Raw genomic sequence first — 19,176 nt, forward strand, 5'->3', positions numbered from 1 at the left:
GTTTTCCAGGGAGGGAGGGGAGAGGGAGTTGAAGGAGTTTTCTTTGTCTTTGAAACGTCTTGGAAAACAGATGCCGTTGTTTTTGACTGGAATTTAATTAACTTGTTTTTTATCAGTAATTTGTTGTTGTTCTTATTCGAACAGCTCTGTTTGAAGTCTAGATTGAAGTACTCTTGCTTAATGCTACTCTTTTATTTCAATTTGAACCAATTTTTTCTGTTATTTTTTGTTCTGAATATTGCATTTGTTGATCTAGAGAACTTTTTCAATTATTATACAAGTTCATTGCTACTGCTTGGACACTTGTGGGATTTCACTTGTAAATTGTAATATACTCTTCTATTCTTCTATACAAGCACAAATAATCACAATGATTGAGAGAGAAACTCCATTCTCTATTCATGGTAGGGAGCGCGCTATATCGTCAATTAATACGAGTAAGGAAACTTGATTCAACTCGGCGTGAAATTCCCATAGTAAGCATAGGAATATTCACACTCTTTTGATTGATTGGTGTAAAAATTGTATCTGGTATTTTGCATTGAAGTTATTTTTATTTAATATGGATCTACAATAATACGATATATTTACTACTAGATACTTTTAAAGGTCAAATTGATGTGTTATTAATCTAAATTTTATAATACGGTAGAAATCATGAGATACCTCAATTAAATGGCTTGGATTATTGTAAATTGTTTAAAATCTGATCAACATTTTATTGTGAAAAAATATTATTTTGTTAATCATGCTTGTCCTTTTGTAGATGTGATATTGTGCTTGAAAATTGAATAATTAGAACTTTATGTGAAAACTTGTTTCAGAAATTTATTTGAAAAAGGCAGTCAATGTTTGACGCCTACTATAAAATATCAATAATAAAATTGAACGTATAACGGGAATAAGAACAACAATGGACGTTTCTGGTGTCACTAAAAGCAATTTGACAAAAAAGCTTTCAACGCTCTTGCTCGTCTTGTCATTCGACAAGAATCAATTTATCGATTAGCTTAGAAAACGCGCGTTCTGGCTTGCAGTTAAGGTTTTTATTTATTGCGAAAATTGGGCCACATCACAAAAAATCATTAGTGGGTGACCTCTTAATATGAGATGACTTGCATTTTTTTCGGGTTTTGTTGCTTTGAAAATTGGTTATAACATATTACTGAAAATTTGACAGGATAGGAATAGGTGATAGCTTTGCAACTTGTTTCAGGTATAGAGGTATGCAAATAAAATTTTAAATAGGTATAAAATAAGAGATCAATGAGGATCAATCTTGAACAACCTAGGAAGTAATAATCGTTGAGTAGCTGTACTTAGATTTTGTACTGTATCATGAAAGCGTATGTTGGTGATTAGACCTTCTAACTCTGAATACATCAATCACTTATCTTTTTAGAAATTTCCTAGGAATTCGTTGTGATGGTAACTGTAGGCTACCTTTTTTATGAGGGTACCAGCAGAGCAGCAGGTTATGCGTAAAGGAAGAAATAAGGTCAAAATTATGTTAATGTATATTCAATTTATGTGTAGGATACCGGTAGGAACTGAAAACATTGTTCTTGAAAAAAATTGAAGATAATTTTATTTAAAATAATTAGCAATTCATTATAGTTTTTAATATGAAAATTATAGTTGATTTATAAATATAGATAAGAAATAAATCTTTGCTAATGGATATCAAATTCAAAAACCTCGAATCAACTCACTGCTAAAAGTTTTGATTGATACAGACTAGATCGTAGCCCACGATCACACATTATAGTAGACATTTCTATTAATATCCCAGTTTCTATTACAATGGATTCTACTTATAGTCCAGTCAATATAGACATAAAAAAGGGGGTGTGCTTGCAATTTATATTGTAGTTCTGATTTTTTAATATATTATTTGGGTACATAGAGAAGTCCAGAACCAATTTCTTCATGCAAAATTTCCCTGTGCTAGATACAGAGTGGCCCAAAAACCTCGTATTTTCGGCTCATTTTCCAGTTTTCAGCTATTTCTGCCAAATCTCGTAATCGGACAGAACAATTTAGAAATTGGCCATTTTTAGTGTATTGGAATATGGGCTTAAGTACACTCAAGAATAAATTTTCCATTTTTCGACCAATTTTGACTTATGATGCATGATTTTGGACCGCCTTGACGAGCTGAGAAGAATGAAGTGTGGTACGATGAGATCTGAGCATTGTGTCAAAAGTTATAAGTGTTTGAAATTTTGATACTTGGAGGTGTCCTTAATTAAGCGCGCCTCTCCACTAGGAAATACTGAAATGAAGTGCATCTAACGGGTGATTCTCATAGAACATAATCTCATGAACTTATGTCATTGTGCGAAATATCAATGTGAGGAGAATGTAGTTGGTGATGATCGTTGAAGCTGAAAATTAGGTGTTTTTCACAATACAAGGAGCATTGTTGTCAGGTGTACCTGGAAATCTATATGAGATAGAGCGCTCTACCTGATCTCAGATTGTAGAGCACAAAAATACGCCTAGAGGGATTTTGAATTATACATCCAAATGGTAACAATCGGAAGATATTGTTGATCAAAAACTAAAATTCATCAAAATTTATTTTTTTCTTCAAATCTCACTCATATTTGAAAAATCATAACTCAGTTCTCATTGGAGATAGAGAGTTCCCAATGATCTCATTTTATTAAAATTTTATAATCTAAAAAAAGCGAGAGCAAATTTTTCTGTCCGATTACGAGATTAGGCAGGAATAGCTGAAAACTGGAAAATGAGCCGAAAATACGAGGCTTTTGGGCCATCCTGTATCTAGCACAAGGAAATTTTGCATGAAGAAATTGGTTCTGGACTTCTCTTATGTACCCAAATAATATATTAAAAAATCAGAACTACAATAAAAATTGCATGCACCAATGTATATATAGTGACTGGACTATTAATTAATACAGACTGTAAAAATATAATTGAATGTAATATTATATCCTATATTATAGGATACCATAGAATTTGTACTTTCACTTATTTTTCACTTGTACTTTGGTTTTCCATATCATAATAGTCGTAAGTGAAAGTACTGTTCTGAAATCTTCAATATCAATGCTATTTCAATGTCCAGAACCAAATCAGTATTACCAATGCTCATTACATCTCCTCAATTATTGCTATAGCCTCCCAGTTGAAAAAACATATTTCCAGTGGCATTCTCCTGGAGAATAAACCAATATTTTCAGCTTGCCATGATGAAATAAGCTTGGTTTGGGTGTGAGTTGCATGTTATCGGATTCGGTGCAGTGTGCTTGTAAGGAAATAGCGGCTTTATGCATGACCGCCCAACCAGGCTTCAAAAGCCTATTCGTCACTCTGTATATAACAGATATATTAGTATATATCTATATTGAAATTAACTGTCAGCAATCCTTATAAATAACGTTAAAGCTTCCAATTCAACTAGTGTTGGAAGTTTTATATGAAATTACTGTCTATTTTTTTTTATTTCAAGTACAGTACAGTTTTTTCAGTAGCAGTACAGCTACGAGTACATGATTGTGCATTGTGTAAAGTAGATGAAATTGACATGTAGCATCTGGTTGTTGAAAGTTATCATTCTTTTAACCTTATGAAATAAAACGTTATGTTATTAATAATAATTTATGTGAAAGTGCAGTAATTGTTAATGAAGCTGCTGTGTACATAAGTTAGTAGCCCATTTCTGTCCATAGCCCGTCTTTATAATGTGTTTTCTAGTAATTTAATCTTAGAGCCATGAAAAATACAATCTGTAGGCCTATGAAAGTACTGTACTTCAGGAGCTGTGAAAATCATGTCAGTAGTGTAGTCAATTTACTCATCCATCAAGAGCTAAATACTAATTGATATTTGAATTGGAATTCACTCCCAAATAATCTATAAATGAATATATGTTAATTGTACGGTTTCTAGATTGACAAACTCTTGAGATTTCGCCCAAGAGTTCGGTCAGAATACATCACTATAACTTTCAATTCCAACAGTTAACTGAGTTGAATTTTAGCAGAGTGTGGGTGTAGACGGAAAGGAAAAACAAACATGTGTCATCTACTACTCTATTTCAAACTTTAGGTTGATAAACATCAAAATTAAAAACTTTCCGGGAAGTTCTAAAGAACACCCTTCCTACCTTCAAATTGTGGGGTTTTAGTGAGTTAGTACAATTTAGGGAGTCAATAAACTTACAGACAATTTTATCAACTTTGACATAAATGTAGATAAAGTTGGTGAGCATTTAAGTAAAACGGCTGTTAAAAAGTTGACTTAGACTTTGTCTACACGTAAATACAAAATGAATTCATAAAAGGTAACATTGTTACTAAGTTAAATATGAAGGTTGATGAGAAATTCTGGAATGTTTATCTTCAATTAAAAGTATTTTACTGTGAATTTAACGAATCAATACTTTACAAGAAGCAAAACGATGTTTTCTTCTTGCTTTTTTCATTGGTCAGAGAATACTAAATGAGTAAACGAATATCAACATTTTAACAAAATCATGTACTGTGGTTGTATTGATGAGCAACAATTCGCAACATCTTTTGGAGTGTTAAATTAGTGCCTCTCTAGTAGTTTACATATTAATGTCATTATTTTTCCAATTTTTCATAAAGCATGCTCTATTTTGAAATTAGAGAATCAAGTTTTGGACCGAAACAAACTCATGATAAATTGAATTTGGCACTGATAATAATGAGCGAAGTGCTATCAACATCCGTGTTGCACAGCTGTTCTATAAACCTACACTGCAGTCTGAACTCAACTCTTTCTAGCAACAATGAAAGCCAAAGCCGTCTCTGTACTAGGTATGACTCGAGTAATCAAGGTGAATCAATCAAGGTCACACCATTAGGTACACACCGTGCTATTCTATGACGGTACAATTATTTGCCACTTTTTCAATTGACTTTACTAGGATTTTGAGGACTGTTGCTAGGGAGTAGAGTAGAGTAGAGTAGAGTCAATAGTCAAAGAAAACTTTGGTTTGAATAACCACAGTTATGAGAGGAACTATTTAATTAGCCTATTCTCAATCTGTGATATTACTGACCGTTGGTGTAGCATTTTGTTTAATATAGAATTGATTAGAGTACTGAATCACCACAGTTATAAGAACAATTTGATTAACCTATTTTCAATCTACGGCATTACTTACTGGAAGTGTAACATTCTGTTAAATTATCAGTGGTATAAAACTAGAGTTGGATACATTAATTCAATAAGAGTAATAACTTTAAATAATCTTTCAAATTGGAAAGATGATAAAGTCTATTGGTTTAATGACAATTGAGCTACTATTCAATTAAGAATAATTCTCGAATCAGGTACTGAGTCTTGATTGGGATAATAATAGTAATGCGAATGATAATGGTAGTTGTAATTCATGGAAAGAACTTGCAGTAATAATGACTGATACTAGAATGATATATTCTTGACAGAAAAGTTTGTAAACTATTTAAACGTAAGCACATCGGAAAGAGGAATATTATTAATATAGGATATGAGAAATTAGCAGCTGAAATAGTCAGTGGAGAAGAGTTGAGGGGCTTATAGAACATGATGAAGATGAATTTAGAGCTGAAACAAACTATTTGGAGAGAGGTTGAAATTTTTCACGGGTTATCAGAGGATGGAAAAGAATTCAGGAATGAAGAGAAGAGAAGAAGTGGGATGGAGAATTCAACATAAAACATAGTTGATGATAAGTAAGATGAAGAAGTAGACGACGACGACAACCATTACGAAGAAGAAGAAGAAGAAGAAGAAGAAGAAGAAGAAGAAGAAGAAGAAGAGGAAGATGCAGAAGAAGAATACAGAAGCGTGACAGACTGATTGACAAGCCTTTTGCACTCGCCTGACACTTTCAAGGATTTTCATTTTCTTGTGGAGAAAATGACACTTTCTATACTCAAATCTGAAGTTTATTGCCAGATTATGACATGAAATTGATGCTTCATTTTTGACATCTCGTTGATTTAGGCTGCTTATATAGTGAGTTCAATTGTGTGTGGATTGAGTCAGTTTTTCACTGTAAATTTCTCAATCGTACATTATTTATTCTGATGCTGTTTCCCCAAGTTTCAAGTCTTCACTTTGCTGTCATCGTTTAAAGTTTGAACCTCCGAGTGCGAGTATGTTATACTTATTTATAGATTTTCTTAAATCATTTCTTATGATTTTTTTTAATCCTTTTTCGTCATTCTTATTTAATTTATTCAACATTAGCAGTAGCATGAAATTGATTGATTGAACAGTTTACAGTTAGTTACAATTCATCTTGAGTTTCTATGTAACTGTATCTTGGGATTAATATTACTTTCAATGTTCAACCAGTATAATCTAATTTCAAGGAAACGGTTTTGCTACAATAATTACATGCAATCTACTACTACCGAATATTACTGGAACTTGACTTCAATATAACTTTGAATGCTCATCATTTCCGCTACCAAATTCAAGCAACTACGTTTTATACTGTTATTACTTTAATGATATTACCAGCGGAAACGCTTCATAAATTTGTACTACCAATTACAGTTTTCAGCTAACGGTCTCCAACAAAGACGCGATTTGCAATTTTTCTTTTATGGTTGTGCGTGAGCGTTGAGGTATGGCGTGACGCCCTTTCCAAAACGGTTGACGTTAACTTCAACGAAACGAAACTGATTTTAGAATAACTCTCTTCACTAGTTTATCAAACTTATCTTCTGTTGATCTACTGTTAAATAGTTCTATTCTCTTCCAAAGGGAATTTCTTATCTAGTTTCGCTAGAATATGATGTTCGTGGAAATGTTGCTATAAGGTATAAGCGTTAACTCTTTTTGGATGAGAAGATACAGTTTAGGCTAATCTTTTATCAGTTATTCGATCAATTTCTTGAAAGTCAACTGGTCTGATTGTGATTATCGTTGAATATTTTATATCCAAACGCCGTTAATTCGATATTAGTTTATTGTTTTTTAACATTGCACTGATCAAAATAAGACAACAGTTGAATCATCGTTAACTGAAAACCGGTTAATAATTCAACTATTTGAATCCTCGAGACAAACCAAAGTCCTTGTATACGCCTCTCCCAAGAATCCTACACAATTTTCGCTAAAAATAAGCGCATTTTTCGATTCTGGTTCTGGTGTTTTAGAAGTGGGTGAGCGAAAGGTGTGGATGTGTTTGTGCGGCTTTCACCTGGTGTTTCCTTTTTCATTCATTATACAGATACACAGGAGAATTGAAACAATGATTGATTGTTGCTTAAAATTTGCAAACTTCGTCATCAATACCTTATGCAACTGCTATGATTTGATCAGATTTCAGCGGTTCTCGGGCATCTTTTGTCTCCATCATAGGCTGGGGCTATGTTAGACCAAACGAGCATAGAGTTGGATCACGTTTTCTAGAGCAATTCAGCTCAGTGGTCTGAGATCATGATATTCTCATCCATCTGCCATCACCTATGCATGACAAAATGACTGCATCTCATTCAAGTTGATTGTAATTTCTGTGTGGCTTGTGTAATAATAAATTAGAAATTGCATTTTTTCAAATGCAAATTAATGAATAATTATTATCAAACGAAAATCACAATTAAAAATAAATTAATTTCCCGGGCTGATAAATAATTTTTGTGTAGTAGCGCTCATCGAATTTCCATCTAGCTGTTAACACTGTTGTCAATATTTGCAGTAGCAAAAGTCTTCGGGGAGATTTACTGCATTTAATTGGGATTTCCGTTTCATAATAATTAATATACATGACTGTATTTACAGTATTTTTATTTGTCACTATCATATGCATTTTTAATATAATTTATGCATGGTGCATTTCAAGATTGTTCTGAAATTTATTGTTTCGTCTGTCTGAATATTAGCTATGTAATTCATCTTTGTAATTGTGTTTACGAATAATTTTATTAGGATAATTGTTATTTATTTTTGTTGCAAGTATATGTAAAATGTTTGTATTGCACAACGTTTAATGGCATCCTATTAAATTGAATAACGTTCAACTATTTGTTTCAAATAGATGGTGAAATGTTTGTATTGTTCAAAGTTTACTGATAGAAAATTTATCCACTTTTCTAACATTTTTTTTCTCTTTTTTGTTCAGGAATTCCACAACAGCGTGACGAACCTAAGCCAGGCGGGGTTGGGGTTCACAAATCCGAATCTACAGCCACCCCCGAACCGGGGCAATGAGCTGGCCATATTCCCGCCTGCAGGGGTGGGGACTGGTCTGGGGGCGGGAGTCACTTTTGAGCCGCTGCCCCAGAGCATACAGCCGCCTCCCGTGCAGACGCCGACTGTCTACAGTAAGCCGCCCGCGTTCGCCGCCAACCAAACCACCCAACAGCAGCTCGATATTGCTGACTGGTTCAGTAAGTATTCTCACTCTTTCCTATTATTCTTATTAATTTATCTATTTATTGATTTATTCATTGTACGCTCCAGCATACAAGGAAATTTATTCCTGATCAAACAATTATTCATAATTTTCAAACTGGTGATAGAGATAAAAATTGTAGTTTTATATTATTGAGGGATGAAGCTGTATAGAGGGCTATTTTAACGTATTTTGTGGGCAAGTTCGTGAAGATTGAAACAGACCCAAATATTCTGATTCCAGGGAATCTCAGGATATCCGAACCACTTGATGCACCTTTGGGGGTCGCGAAAGGCCGTCATATAATTTCATAACGAATTATTGAAAACGACACCGGAAATGTATATTAAAACAATTCCACTGTGAAACAAAGTGTTTTAGGAAACGTGCATTTTCGTTGGTTAAAATTATGTTTTAAGTTGCGTTTTCGTTTGTGCGTAAATGCCGTCTTCGACCACGATAGGGTGAAAATCTCAGATTTGGAAGATTTAAATTTGTCTAAATAACCTAAAATATTATTTTCAATTATGCTTTAATGAGGGAGGTTGAGTTTATAGTTTTTTATTCTTTCAAATGGCAATATGTTGATATTATTAGAAATGTTTGATTCTTGAATAATAAACACAAATGATGAAAATTTATTTGATCAGCTGTTTTAGCACACTTGAAATTTGGACAATATGAATGTCAACAATGCTTGCCGTCTTCGACTGCGGAAATTTACGCACAAACGAAATTGCACCTTACGGTGGAAACTTGTAGTGACAAACTTTTTAAAACAGGTCATTGTGATTCGAGTCCCGTTTACTTGGTCTCTATTATTGATGGTAAACCATTCTTGGCTGTTTTAATAAAACGCTACATCCGCCATTTTGAATCGGACATTACGCGGCCTCCAAAGGTCCATAGAGTGTTTCGGATATCCTGAGGTACCCTACAATCAGAGATATTTAGGTCTGTGCTTCCATCTTCACAAACGAACCCAGTATTTGCTACATAAGAGAAGCCCTACTTTAAACTAGTACTATTGAACTATCTTACTGCGATGTAGCACAGAAAATAGTATATAGATCCTATCTTGTGTATATCCTTTTCTTATCCTCTTCGATTGTACTGAAGATGTTTTTGTTGGTGTAGATAATGCATTTTCACTGGTGAGTTTTAATTCATTCCCACTTTGAGTTTTAATTATCAATTGATCGTATCCTGATCGAAAAGCTGATTCATACTAAATTAGAATACTTTAAATAATCGTCACAAGGAATTACTTACTTATCAAAACACCTCTATTACACAACACAGAAAGTTGTCAAAGTTGTCAAATATGCTAATATAGTGTGATTTAAATCCTAATTGTAGTTACTATACTTTGGTGTATATTCACAGTTGAATAACTGAACATTCCCACTTCGAATTACAATATTATCAATCGATTATTATCGATGATATTATATATCATTATTGAAAATTTAATCAAACTAATTTTCATCTTAATTTTTCAAACTATAATTTGAAAAATTATTAATTTATTTTTTATTCTAAATTTTTGAATTATTAGTACCTCAATCTAATTAAATTCGAATAATCTACTCTCAATCATTGTTCAAGAATCAAATCAAATTCTTATTACCAATCTGTAGCATTACAGAAAAATAAGGTGCAACATAAGTTTTTAATTCTGAAAATCTGTGTGTAAGAGAATAGTTTTAAATAATGACATAGAATAAGCAAAATTTAGAACATAAAATTACTTTCCTTCCCCTTAAATATTGACGTCTTCTACATCACTTTCTTTGTTACTTCTCAATTTGCTTCACGATTCCCTTTCTCTGTTCCTTTGTTCATATTTCTTCTGCTTACTTATCTTAGGAGAAAAAAGATGAGCAAGCAGCGTTCTTGCTCTTCTCCATTTCCACCAACATAATCTCCTCGTTTAGATTAGAAGAACCTTTCGCAGCTATCTGATTTGTGGATGTGTTTGTTTTGCAGCAGTGGGCAAGAACGCGAACTTTCCCAGGGAGCAGCTGCATTATCTGAGGGAGTATGGACGGGGCTGGTTTGGCAGGGTGAGTGTTCGTCCTAGAGAAGGGCTTTTCATCCCCTGAATCCTCCCTTGAAATGATCGCAACCTCTTTGTAAAAGCACCCCCAATTCCTCTTAATAATTATCTCAACCTAAGTTCAAATTACAGAAATCCTTCTTTAAAATAACTTAGACCTTATTTAAAATGACTTTCATCTTTTCAATATCTCTACCTTTGATTTTGAGCAATTCATAAATTTATAGAAATGAGCTTTCTGAATTAAATGCTTAGTACATTATAGGCTTGGTAGCACAAAGCTTGTTAAATTTAAAATGTGATTAAATTCCATGAGAATCAATCAGAGTGAACTTTAAAAAAAGTATTTTCTGAATGGTTCTTGTGACATTCAAATATGTTTAGCATTCAACATGTCTTTGTGTAATACAAAAACTCAACACAGTTCAATTGCACTCAACAGAATCGTTGTTCATTTGTGTTATTTTCTCACTTGTGGGCCAGACATGTGACAAAATAACACAAATAAACAAAATCTCTGTCAAGTTCAATTGAAGTGTGTTGAGTTTTGATAAGTGTTTGTACTCTGTTGAATCTATTACAATTTTCAAGTATTCCAATTCTATTCATAAGTTGTTGATTTGAGAATTTTGTATGCTCTCTGTTGAATGAGATGTTTTGAGTTGTATTTGATTGAATTGTACTTTGAATTTTGTGTTGAGTTGAATTGAGTATTAATATTTTTAAGTTGACTAAAGCTTCTCCAGAATATTAGTTATAGTAACTCAGTGAAAAGCATTAAGGACTATCAAAAAGGGACTCTTTTCCCCTAACAAGATACTCCCCCTTTAGAAAGAGAATAATGCCTCACAGTTGGGGGTTAGGACTATGTAGGGATTGCGACCTCTGGTGCACTTTCTGCAGGTTTTCTGTTCTCATACTACAGTATTACTTTTTTCTTTTCCTTTTTCCCTTCTTCTACTTCTTCTCCACCCTCTTCCACTTCTCCTTTTTCCCCTTTTTCTTTTTGTTCCTATTTCTCTTTTACTTCCCACTCTTCCTCCATCGCCTCCTCCTTCACATTCTCCACTCCTTTCACTGCTATTTTCCTTTCCCTTCATCTCTCTTCTCTTCTTCCTCCTCCTTCTTCTTAGTTTTCTTCTCATCTTCCTGCCTCTCCTCCTCCTCCTCCTTTTTTTTCTTCTTTGTTTCTTTCCTCTCTCCCTGTTTCTTCTTGTCCTTCAGCTTCTTTCTCACATATACAAATACACATTCATTTGCACAGCGGGAAACTGTTGTTTTCATTGGTGGTTTTCCGCAGATTTCCTCAGCTGGAAAAAAGCTTTTCACTTTTCCCTTCTCACCCCACACTGTGAGTTGAATTTCTCGCTGGAAGTTTGTGCAACTTGGTCGTATTTATTAGGTGGATGTGAAACAAAGTTTGGGAAAATAAAGAATGTGGAGGAAAAGTTTGTGGATTATAGGGTTTAAGAGATTGATTCTTTCGAAGCCAACAAATAGAAATGTTCTCAGTTCATTGACTTGTTCAGTCAACAGTTAGTTAAGTATTGTTGTTCAATACTACTTGCGTTGTTGCGTTGATGGATTTAACTTAAGTAGCTGAAGTAAAGTAGCTGAAAGTGAGTGTCTAATTTTTGTCTTCAAATTTTTTAATTTATTTCAATTAATTTAATTGAATTCAGGATTGATTATTGTTTTTCGGCTTTATATCAACATTGTGAAATTCAAAATCAATTTTATATCTGTGTTATCTTCCTCGGATGGTGCGGAAACTTTGGTAGAAATCAAAATTTGAACTTAACCTAATTGTTTGGACTATTTTTAATATGTGAAAATCCAGAAACTGAAGAAGTTTTGGGCAATTGCCTGTTTTTTCTTTCCTAATTATAGTATGTGTATCACCTTGAATAAATAAATAAATAAATAAATAAATAAACTTTTCTATCGCTTGAAATATTGTTAGCTCACAAAACTATGAAACAATGATTAAAAGTGACTAGTCCTCTGAGAAGGTTCTATTAAAGCTCTTTTGTTACAAAATACAGTATGAATTGATTGAAATTCAATAAAATTTTAGGATATTTTTTCTGAAAGTAGTGAAAGTTACCAATGTATTCCAAAACTAATTTTAGCCTTATATGATTGTGCTCACGTTGTGTTCAAAATGATAGGTACTTATATTTCCTTTCTCTGTGAATTCTTTTTAGCCTGTAGAAAAATAATTTGGTTATGATCGTAATGTTAAGCCTATAAGTAGCAAATACTGGAATGGAAAAGCTCTGGCGGTTCTCTGAGAAAAATTCATGAAGTTTCTTCCATTTTGTGAAATATAGATAAATAGATTTTGTGACCGATACAATATGAATCAACTCAACTCACTGCACACTTACAGCAAAACGCAGCTCTTTTATTAGCAGAAGACAATTAAAAACAAAAATACAATAGCAAGCATTACAAAAACATATTGCAATATGTGTATTCTATTCCGGATATAAGTTTTGCTGAGAACTTTTAAATAATGTTCGGAATTCTCCATCTCCTTCTTACACTATCTATTTTATTTCACTAAGACCCTTTTTCTTGGGCAATTATTGAATATAATGGTCCATTAAATCTAAAAGTTTGATTAATCTAGACGAGAAGACAGCCCTCTCCATGATTGGACTGTATTCAAATCATGAATAATGTATCAATGATATAACGTCTCCTTTCTACGTAGTACATCACAGTTATACTGTAAAAATGTCAAATCTCAGGTTACAGTTCCATATCTGGTGTACATATTATCGATAGTACATCAAAATAAAAATTAATAATAATTATTGTTTGTTTCATGACTTCTAAAATTCACTTGAATAATCACTTATTTTTTCCAATTACCATTATCCAGAACCCCAGCAGAAATGATTAGAAAACTTTAAGCAGCAATCTTACCTCATCCAACCTTAGCTTAGCTAGTGCAGGCATATGATGTCTTTCTTATATAATTTTCTATCCCCTTTCTACCCATTTTCTTATAATTTTCATTCAACAATCTCTCACAAATTTAAATCGTTTAATCTCTGTTTAATAACCATTTAATTACCATTGAGTGTTTTTCTTTTGTCTCATTAATGAACATGTTTCATACCCTTCATACTTCATACTTAAAACACTTCATACGCTAAATTCAAGTTTATATATTACATCCCTGATTAAGCTGATTTACGACTCACACTGGCGCACAAGGAATCTTCCTTTTGCCGGTGTTTTTTCCTCATCTACTGTACTTATGCATGTGAACATAAATTAAATCTTAATTTTATAACTATTATTTATAATATAAAGGATATAATTTCGTTATTATATCTAATTAAATGAATATTTATGTATCTTGGTTTAAGTGCAGTAGCATATACTTATATTTATTTTTGTAAAGCTTTTTTGTATTTTGTTTTTGGCAAATAAATAAATAATTATCCAAGCAAAATATCTTAATTTATCATTGCTTCTGGTTGTAGGTTGTGGAAGGCGAAGCGCGGGGCATGGGCCCGAACGGCGCCAACTGCAAAGTGGTGGTCCGTATCCTGCGTGAAGACGCCACCGCCTCCGAACAGAAGTTCTTCCTGAACGAGGTGAAGACATTGCGTGACCTCAGCCATCCTAACCTGCTCAAACTCGTCGCCACATGCCTGGACACCGATCCCTTTCTCATCTTGTTGGAGTCCTGCAGTAGTGTCAGTACAATACAATCAATTTTTACGGCCAACCATATTAAGCGTTTTCTATCGGCGATTTTAGAGTCGGCAGGGCAGGAAGCTGTCCTTTACTAGTTTTTCATTTTTTTTCAAATCAACTTTCTAATATTATTATCCTTGATAGAACATCAATATTTATCTACTAGTTTCATTTTTTTATGTATTATAAATTTTTACTAATTTCAATATAAAAAAAAACTTTAATCCTGTATACCACTGAATGAAGTTTGTAAATAGTAATTAACACACAACAAGCAACTAATAACTGATACCCCAACACATATAATTTATAGTGGATGTATATTTATTCATTGAATTATCTACGCCCATTAAGAAATTATTCAATGCATAAAACTTCTTTGTTCTAATTGTATTAAATGTTATAATATTCTAATTTGTATTGTAATTGTTTTTGATGAATAAACTTTGATTTGATTTTGATTTGGTTAGCTGATTTGATTGGGTTAGCGTCTGAATAATCTCTTGATAAAACACTTGATATGGTCTGACTATTATTGTTAGAAGTATAAAATCAAATCTCATTACAAATCAAATTACATCAAATCACATCTAGTCCGACTTCGAATTATTGAAATTTCTGCTGATATCAAATACTTCGGTAATATTTGTACATGGTCCAAAAATAATCTAGCAACGTTGCAGAGCTAGAAAGGGATTAAGCTATCTGCTCTGTCTAATGACATACAAGTTTACAACAGGTGACTTTATAACTTTGATCTCACTATAGTAAATAAGAGTAATTTGACCAGTTGCTGTGTTTTCAATTTGATTTTAAGGAAAGTTAGGTACTTTTAGACCTGTATACACAACTATGAGGGACTTTTATGAGACCCTTCAAAACATTCATGCCCATAAATGACCTCATATAAGTTTAATACGAGCAAAAATGAAAGCTCTCAGAAAATTGAGAGGAGATTCCTCACTTTTTTATAAGTATGTTCGACAAATCCCTTTTACTTGTATACTAATGTAACTCTGCATTATTTACAGCATTTTACAATTCAAAGCATATTTCAATGTTCAAAATTACTAGAATTATATTTGTCAAATCCTCTGAATGCTAAAATTCAGCATATCCTTTCATCGAAAGAATCTTCTTCATCGAACTTCTTGAAATGATAATTGTTTTTCCTGTTTTCCAGGGTGACTTGAAGAGTTTCCTGTGCGGAAATGTGGCCAGCCGTTCAGCTCTCTGCGAACAGGGCATTTGTCTGAGGATGATGTGTGACGTGGCCAACGGTCTGCAACACATATTACAGCATGGTTTCGTCCATACGTGAGTTATAATATATGTTCCCATGTTTATGGATGTTAATAATAAATAATAGGCCATTAGTAAAGTAAAGTGAAGATCTATCACAAAGTAAATATCCTTATCCTATCGTTATATCAACAGTTTTTTCTGAGTAATAATTTCTGGTTGATGTAGTTTCTCGCATGATATAAAAATGTTGAGAAAAATTTAATGTCATTAAACAGTAATGTTATATTGGTTAGTGAAATCACTGTCATCTTAAACGTGTGGGATTATTATTTCCAGGAACAATTGCCTAGTATCCTTATTAACCATTTAATTAATTTAATTTTCTTTTAGTCTGAAATGATTGTCTGTTCTGATTTCAGAGATCTGGCTGCTCGAAACTGTCTCGTTACATCAGATCTAACAGTGAAAGTTGGCGATTATGGAACCAGTATTGAAATGTACAAGGTAGGTTAAAAATAAAATTGATCCGTATAGTATTGTTGCTGTAGGTTCCCTATGCGTTAGTATACTGTAAAAAATGATTTACTTCAGCTACAATATGTATTCAACTTCCAACTTTTGAATTATAGGTTCAACGATTTTTTCTAACGTGCGAAGTCTCTAGTAAAGTATCTTGGAGTTACACTGACAGCCGACAATAAGACTAGCCAAGAAATTTCTAGCAGAATTATGATGGGCAATCGAGCGTATTTTGCAAATCAAAGGATTTTTAAGAGTAGAATAGTATCAAGAGCAACTAAAGTGAAAATGTACAAGACGTTAGTCCGACCGGTTGTGACATATGGAGCAGAGTCATGGACATTGCTGAGCAGGGATGAAAGAGTACTGAAGTCATTCGAGAGAAAGATGTATCGAAGGATCTGGGGACCACTATGGGATGGAGGGGTTTGGAGAACCAGACATAACAGCGAAATCGATGAGGCTATAGGGGAAGGAAATATTGTAAGATTTATTAAGGCAAGAAGGATGGAATAGCTTGGACATGTGGTGAGAATGAATATGGAAAGGACACAACTTAGACTGCTGGATGGACGAATGATGGGGACGAGAAAGAGAGGAAGACCGAGAACGAGATGGATAAATGATGTGATAGGTGATCTGCGTGTGCTGTGCGTATCCAACAACTGGCGGCAAAGATCCCAGAGAAGAGACGATTGGAGGCATTGTGTTGAGGAGGCCAAGGTCCACCCAGGACTGTAGAGCCAACTAAAGTAAAGAAGTCTCTAGTAATATTTCAACTCCAGTATGAAGTTAATATTCAGCTTCAGTTGATCTCTTACTAGTTAGTTTTACTACACAAGATATCAGTTCCACAGGAAAGTGATATGAACATAATTTGGCTCTTCTATCAACAAATTATCATAAGTCTATTTTATGAAGAATTATAATTTACTCATGAATATCATCTAATAACAATGTTATATTGTCCTTAATTTCAATAATGTTATTTTTAATTTTCAGGATGATTACTACATTGCTGGCGACGTTGCTCTGCCTATCAGATGGTGTGCTCCTGAATCTCTGCATTGCACTGATACAACTATTGAAACCAAACAGGTAATGTACAAAACTCCACATTACATTATTCTATACAGTTATTGCAATAGTGGAATTGGGTTTCTCAATGATTTCAACTGCATTTGTTGAACAACACTTACATGTGTTGTTAGACTCCCCGGATATCTTCATGCAAATTTCTATGTTTTATTGAAAACATCAATTCAAATTTATTCTATACACATACATACATGAACAATAATCGAGATATGATTATTATTTAACGAAAATCCTAAATAAATGCTGTAAATCACCCCGAAGTCATTTTTGCTTTGAATAGTATTGATTAATAATGTGAATATCTTCGGAACGGTTTGAGATATCGATATGCAGTTTTCGCCATTCATTTTTTCTTGAAATTCTGTATCTAAATCATGTATCGCATGACCACCTTCCTATTTAGAAAAATGAAGTTGCATTCAAAATGGCGGATCCAAGATGGCGGACCAGATTTTCGTAGTGAAGTCGTAGTGAAGTAGTTTTTTCAATTTGAGTAGGATCCCCAATCACACCCACCGTCAAATTACCTTTGTGTATGAGATATTATGTCGTTCTCGGACTTTTCACCCACTCTGTATACAGTATTTGCAGGGAACATTACAAGGGAAATACCAGGATTTCCCATATACCTACTATAGCCTATACTAGTTATATAGACGGTCCTGGAAAAATCGTAATTCTTATACAAACTAAAAACATTTTAATGACAAAATATTCTAATTGAAATAGAATAATTTTAATTTGAACATTTTTAGTATTTCAAATTTTTGTTTGAAGTTCCTAGAATTTGATGCCATTTTATCGATGATTTCAACTGTTTTTGAACACTGTTATTTCAAGTTACAGTCTATGCTTTGTCAGGTGACATCGTGTGCGAACGTGTGGAGCTTTGGCGTGGTGCTGTGGGAGGTGTGTGAGTTCGGTGCGCTGCCCTACACATCTCTGTCCGACGACCAGGTCATTGTGCGCGTTCTGGGCAACGAACGCCTCAAGCTAGCCCCGCCAACTCATCCCTGGCTGCACACTGCTCATCTGTGAGTCACTCATTCAGTTTTCATCCTTATGCTTATTGAATGATTCCCTCATATAAATAATTATGATTAGTATAGAAATAATTATTATATAGTATCCTGTTTTTATATAAACACTTATATGAACACAACTAATTTCGGTAAAATTGTTGCTTTCAACACGAAACTGCAGTGCTGGGTTCAAATCTAATAAATATAGATGTGACAAAATAAAACAGTGTTTTTTCATAACTACTAGTATCAGCTTTGAAGCCATTTTCCTTATTATTATTGAATCTTCATCCTCATGCTTCTACTACACCAGCTTCTACTGTACTAAGTTTCATTCTTATGAATACATAGTTATGAAATATGTAGTTTATTCATTCATTCTCACTGCCATATTTATATGTGTATATTCTTATCTATTTGTTCCTTATTCATGTTGCTCTCATATAATTCGAATCTCATTATGAAGCTTTTCTATCGAACTGCCAGTGTGCCAGTGTCAATAGAGTGGCTAGGTGTCTGAAAACCAAATATATTCATCAGATAAAGTTTTAATTTCATATTTTCTATCACTCAACAGATAATCCAAGCATTTTGACAGCTTTTGTAAAACATAACCAATAAAATGATTTTTCTAATAGTGGATGAGATGGATTCTAAGGTAAAAATCTTTTAAATATCTTTGACCAACTAGATCTTCATCCAATCAATTCTTCATCGTTCAATTCCCTATTAGATTTTTATTCTATTATATTTTTGTTTATCAAAGATGGCGTATTCCACCATCAATGATCAGTGATTCAACATCTCTGAATAAAAGAATAGAAAATATTGAGAAAGAAAAAGAATTCTTGTATCTTGAGTTGTTCTGATATAAGTTTTTCATAAGAAATTTGAATTAGTTTCTACTTTCATAGCATCAATATCGTGGCACCGAGCTTTGCTCGTTATTCATTTATTGATAAACAGAACACAATTATTCAAAATGATTGGGGAAGGAAGGACAAACAGGCACAGCCCAAAACTGTTCCTTCCACGAATTTTGATTTATACACTATAAATGGACCAAAAAGTAGGTTATGTTTCATACACTTGAATTCAGGTCCAATTTTCAGTCAAAATAATTATTT

General features: G+C 33.3%; 1 protein-coding gene across 5 annotated transcripts in view; it reads left to right on the plus strand.

The window, feature by feature from the left end:
* Nucleotides 1-19,176, plus strand: part of LOC111046846 — a 133,024-nt gene that overhangs the window by 90,227 nt on the left and 23,621 nt on the right. For all 5 annotated transcript variants that reach the window (XM_039434301.1, XM_039434302.1, XM_039434304.1 and 2 more), the window contains 7 exons: nucleotides 8,117-8,384; nucleotides 10,379-10,455; nucleotides 13,949-14,164; nucleotides 15,349-15,482; nucleotides 15,830-15,914; nucleotides 16,932-17,027; nucleotides 17,889-18,061. In XM_039434301.1, coding sequence (XP_039290235.1) covers nucleotides 8,117-8,384; nucleotides 10,379-10,455; nucleotides 13,949-14,164; nucleotides 15,349-15,482; nucleotides 15,830-15,914; nucleotides 16,932-17,027; nucleotides 17,889-18,061 — 1,049 coding nt within the window. The remainder of the gene's footprint in view (nucleotides 1-8,116; nucleotides 8,385-10,378; nucleotides 10,456-13,948; nucleotides 14,165-15,348; nucleotides 15,483-15,829; nucleotides 15,915-16,931; nucleotides 17,028-17,888; nucleotides 18,062-19,176) is intronic.

This window comes from Nilaparvata lugens, chromosome 8 (genome assembly GCF_014356525.2).
Source record: "Nilaparvata lugens isolate BPH chromosome 8, ASM1435652v1, whole genome shotgun sequence".
In the NCBI taxonomy this organism is placed as follows: domain Eukaryota; kingdom Metazoa; phylum Arthropoda; class Insecta; order Hemiptera; family Delphacidae; genus Nilaparvata; species Nilaparvata lugens.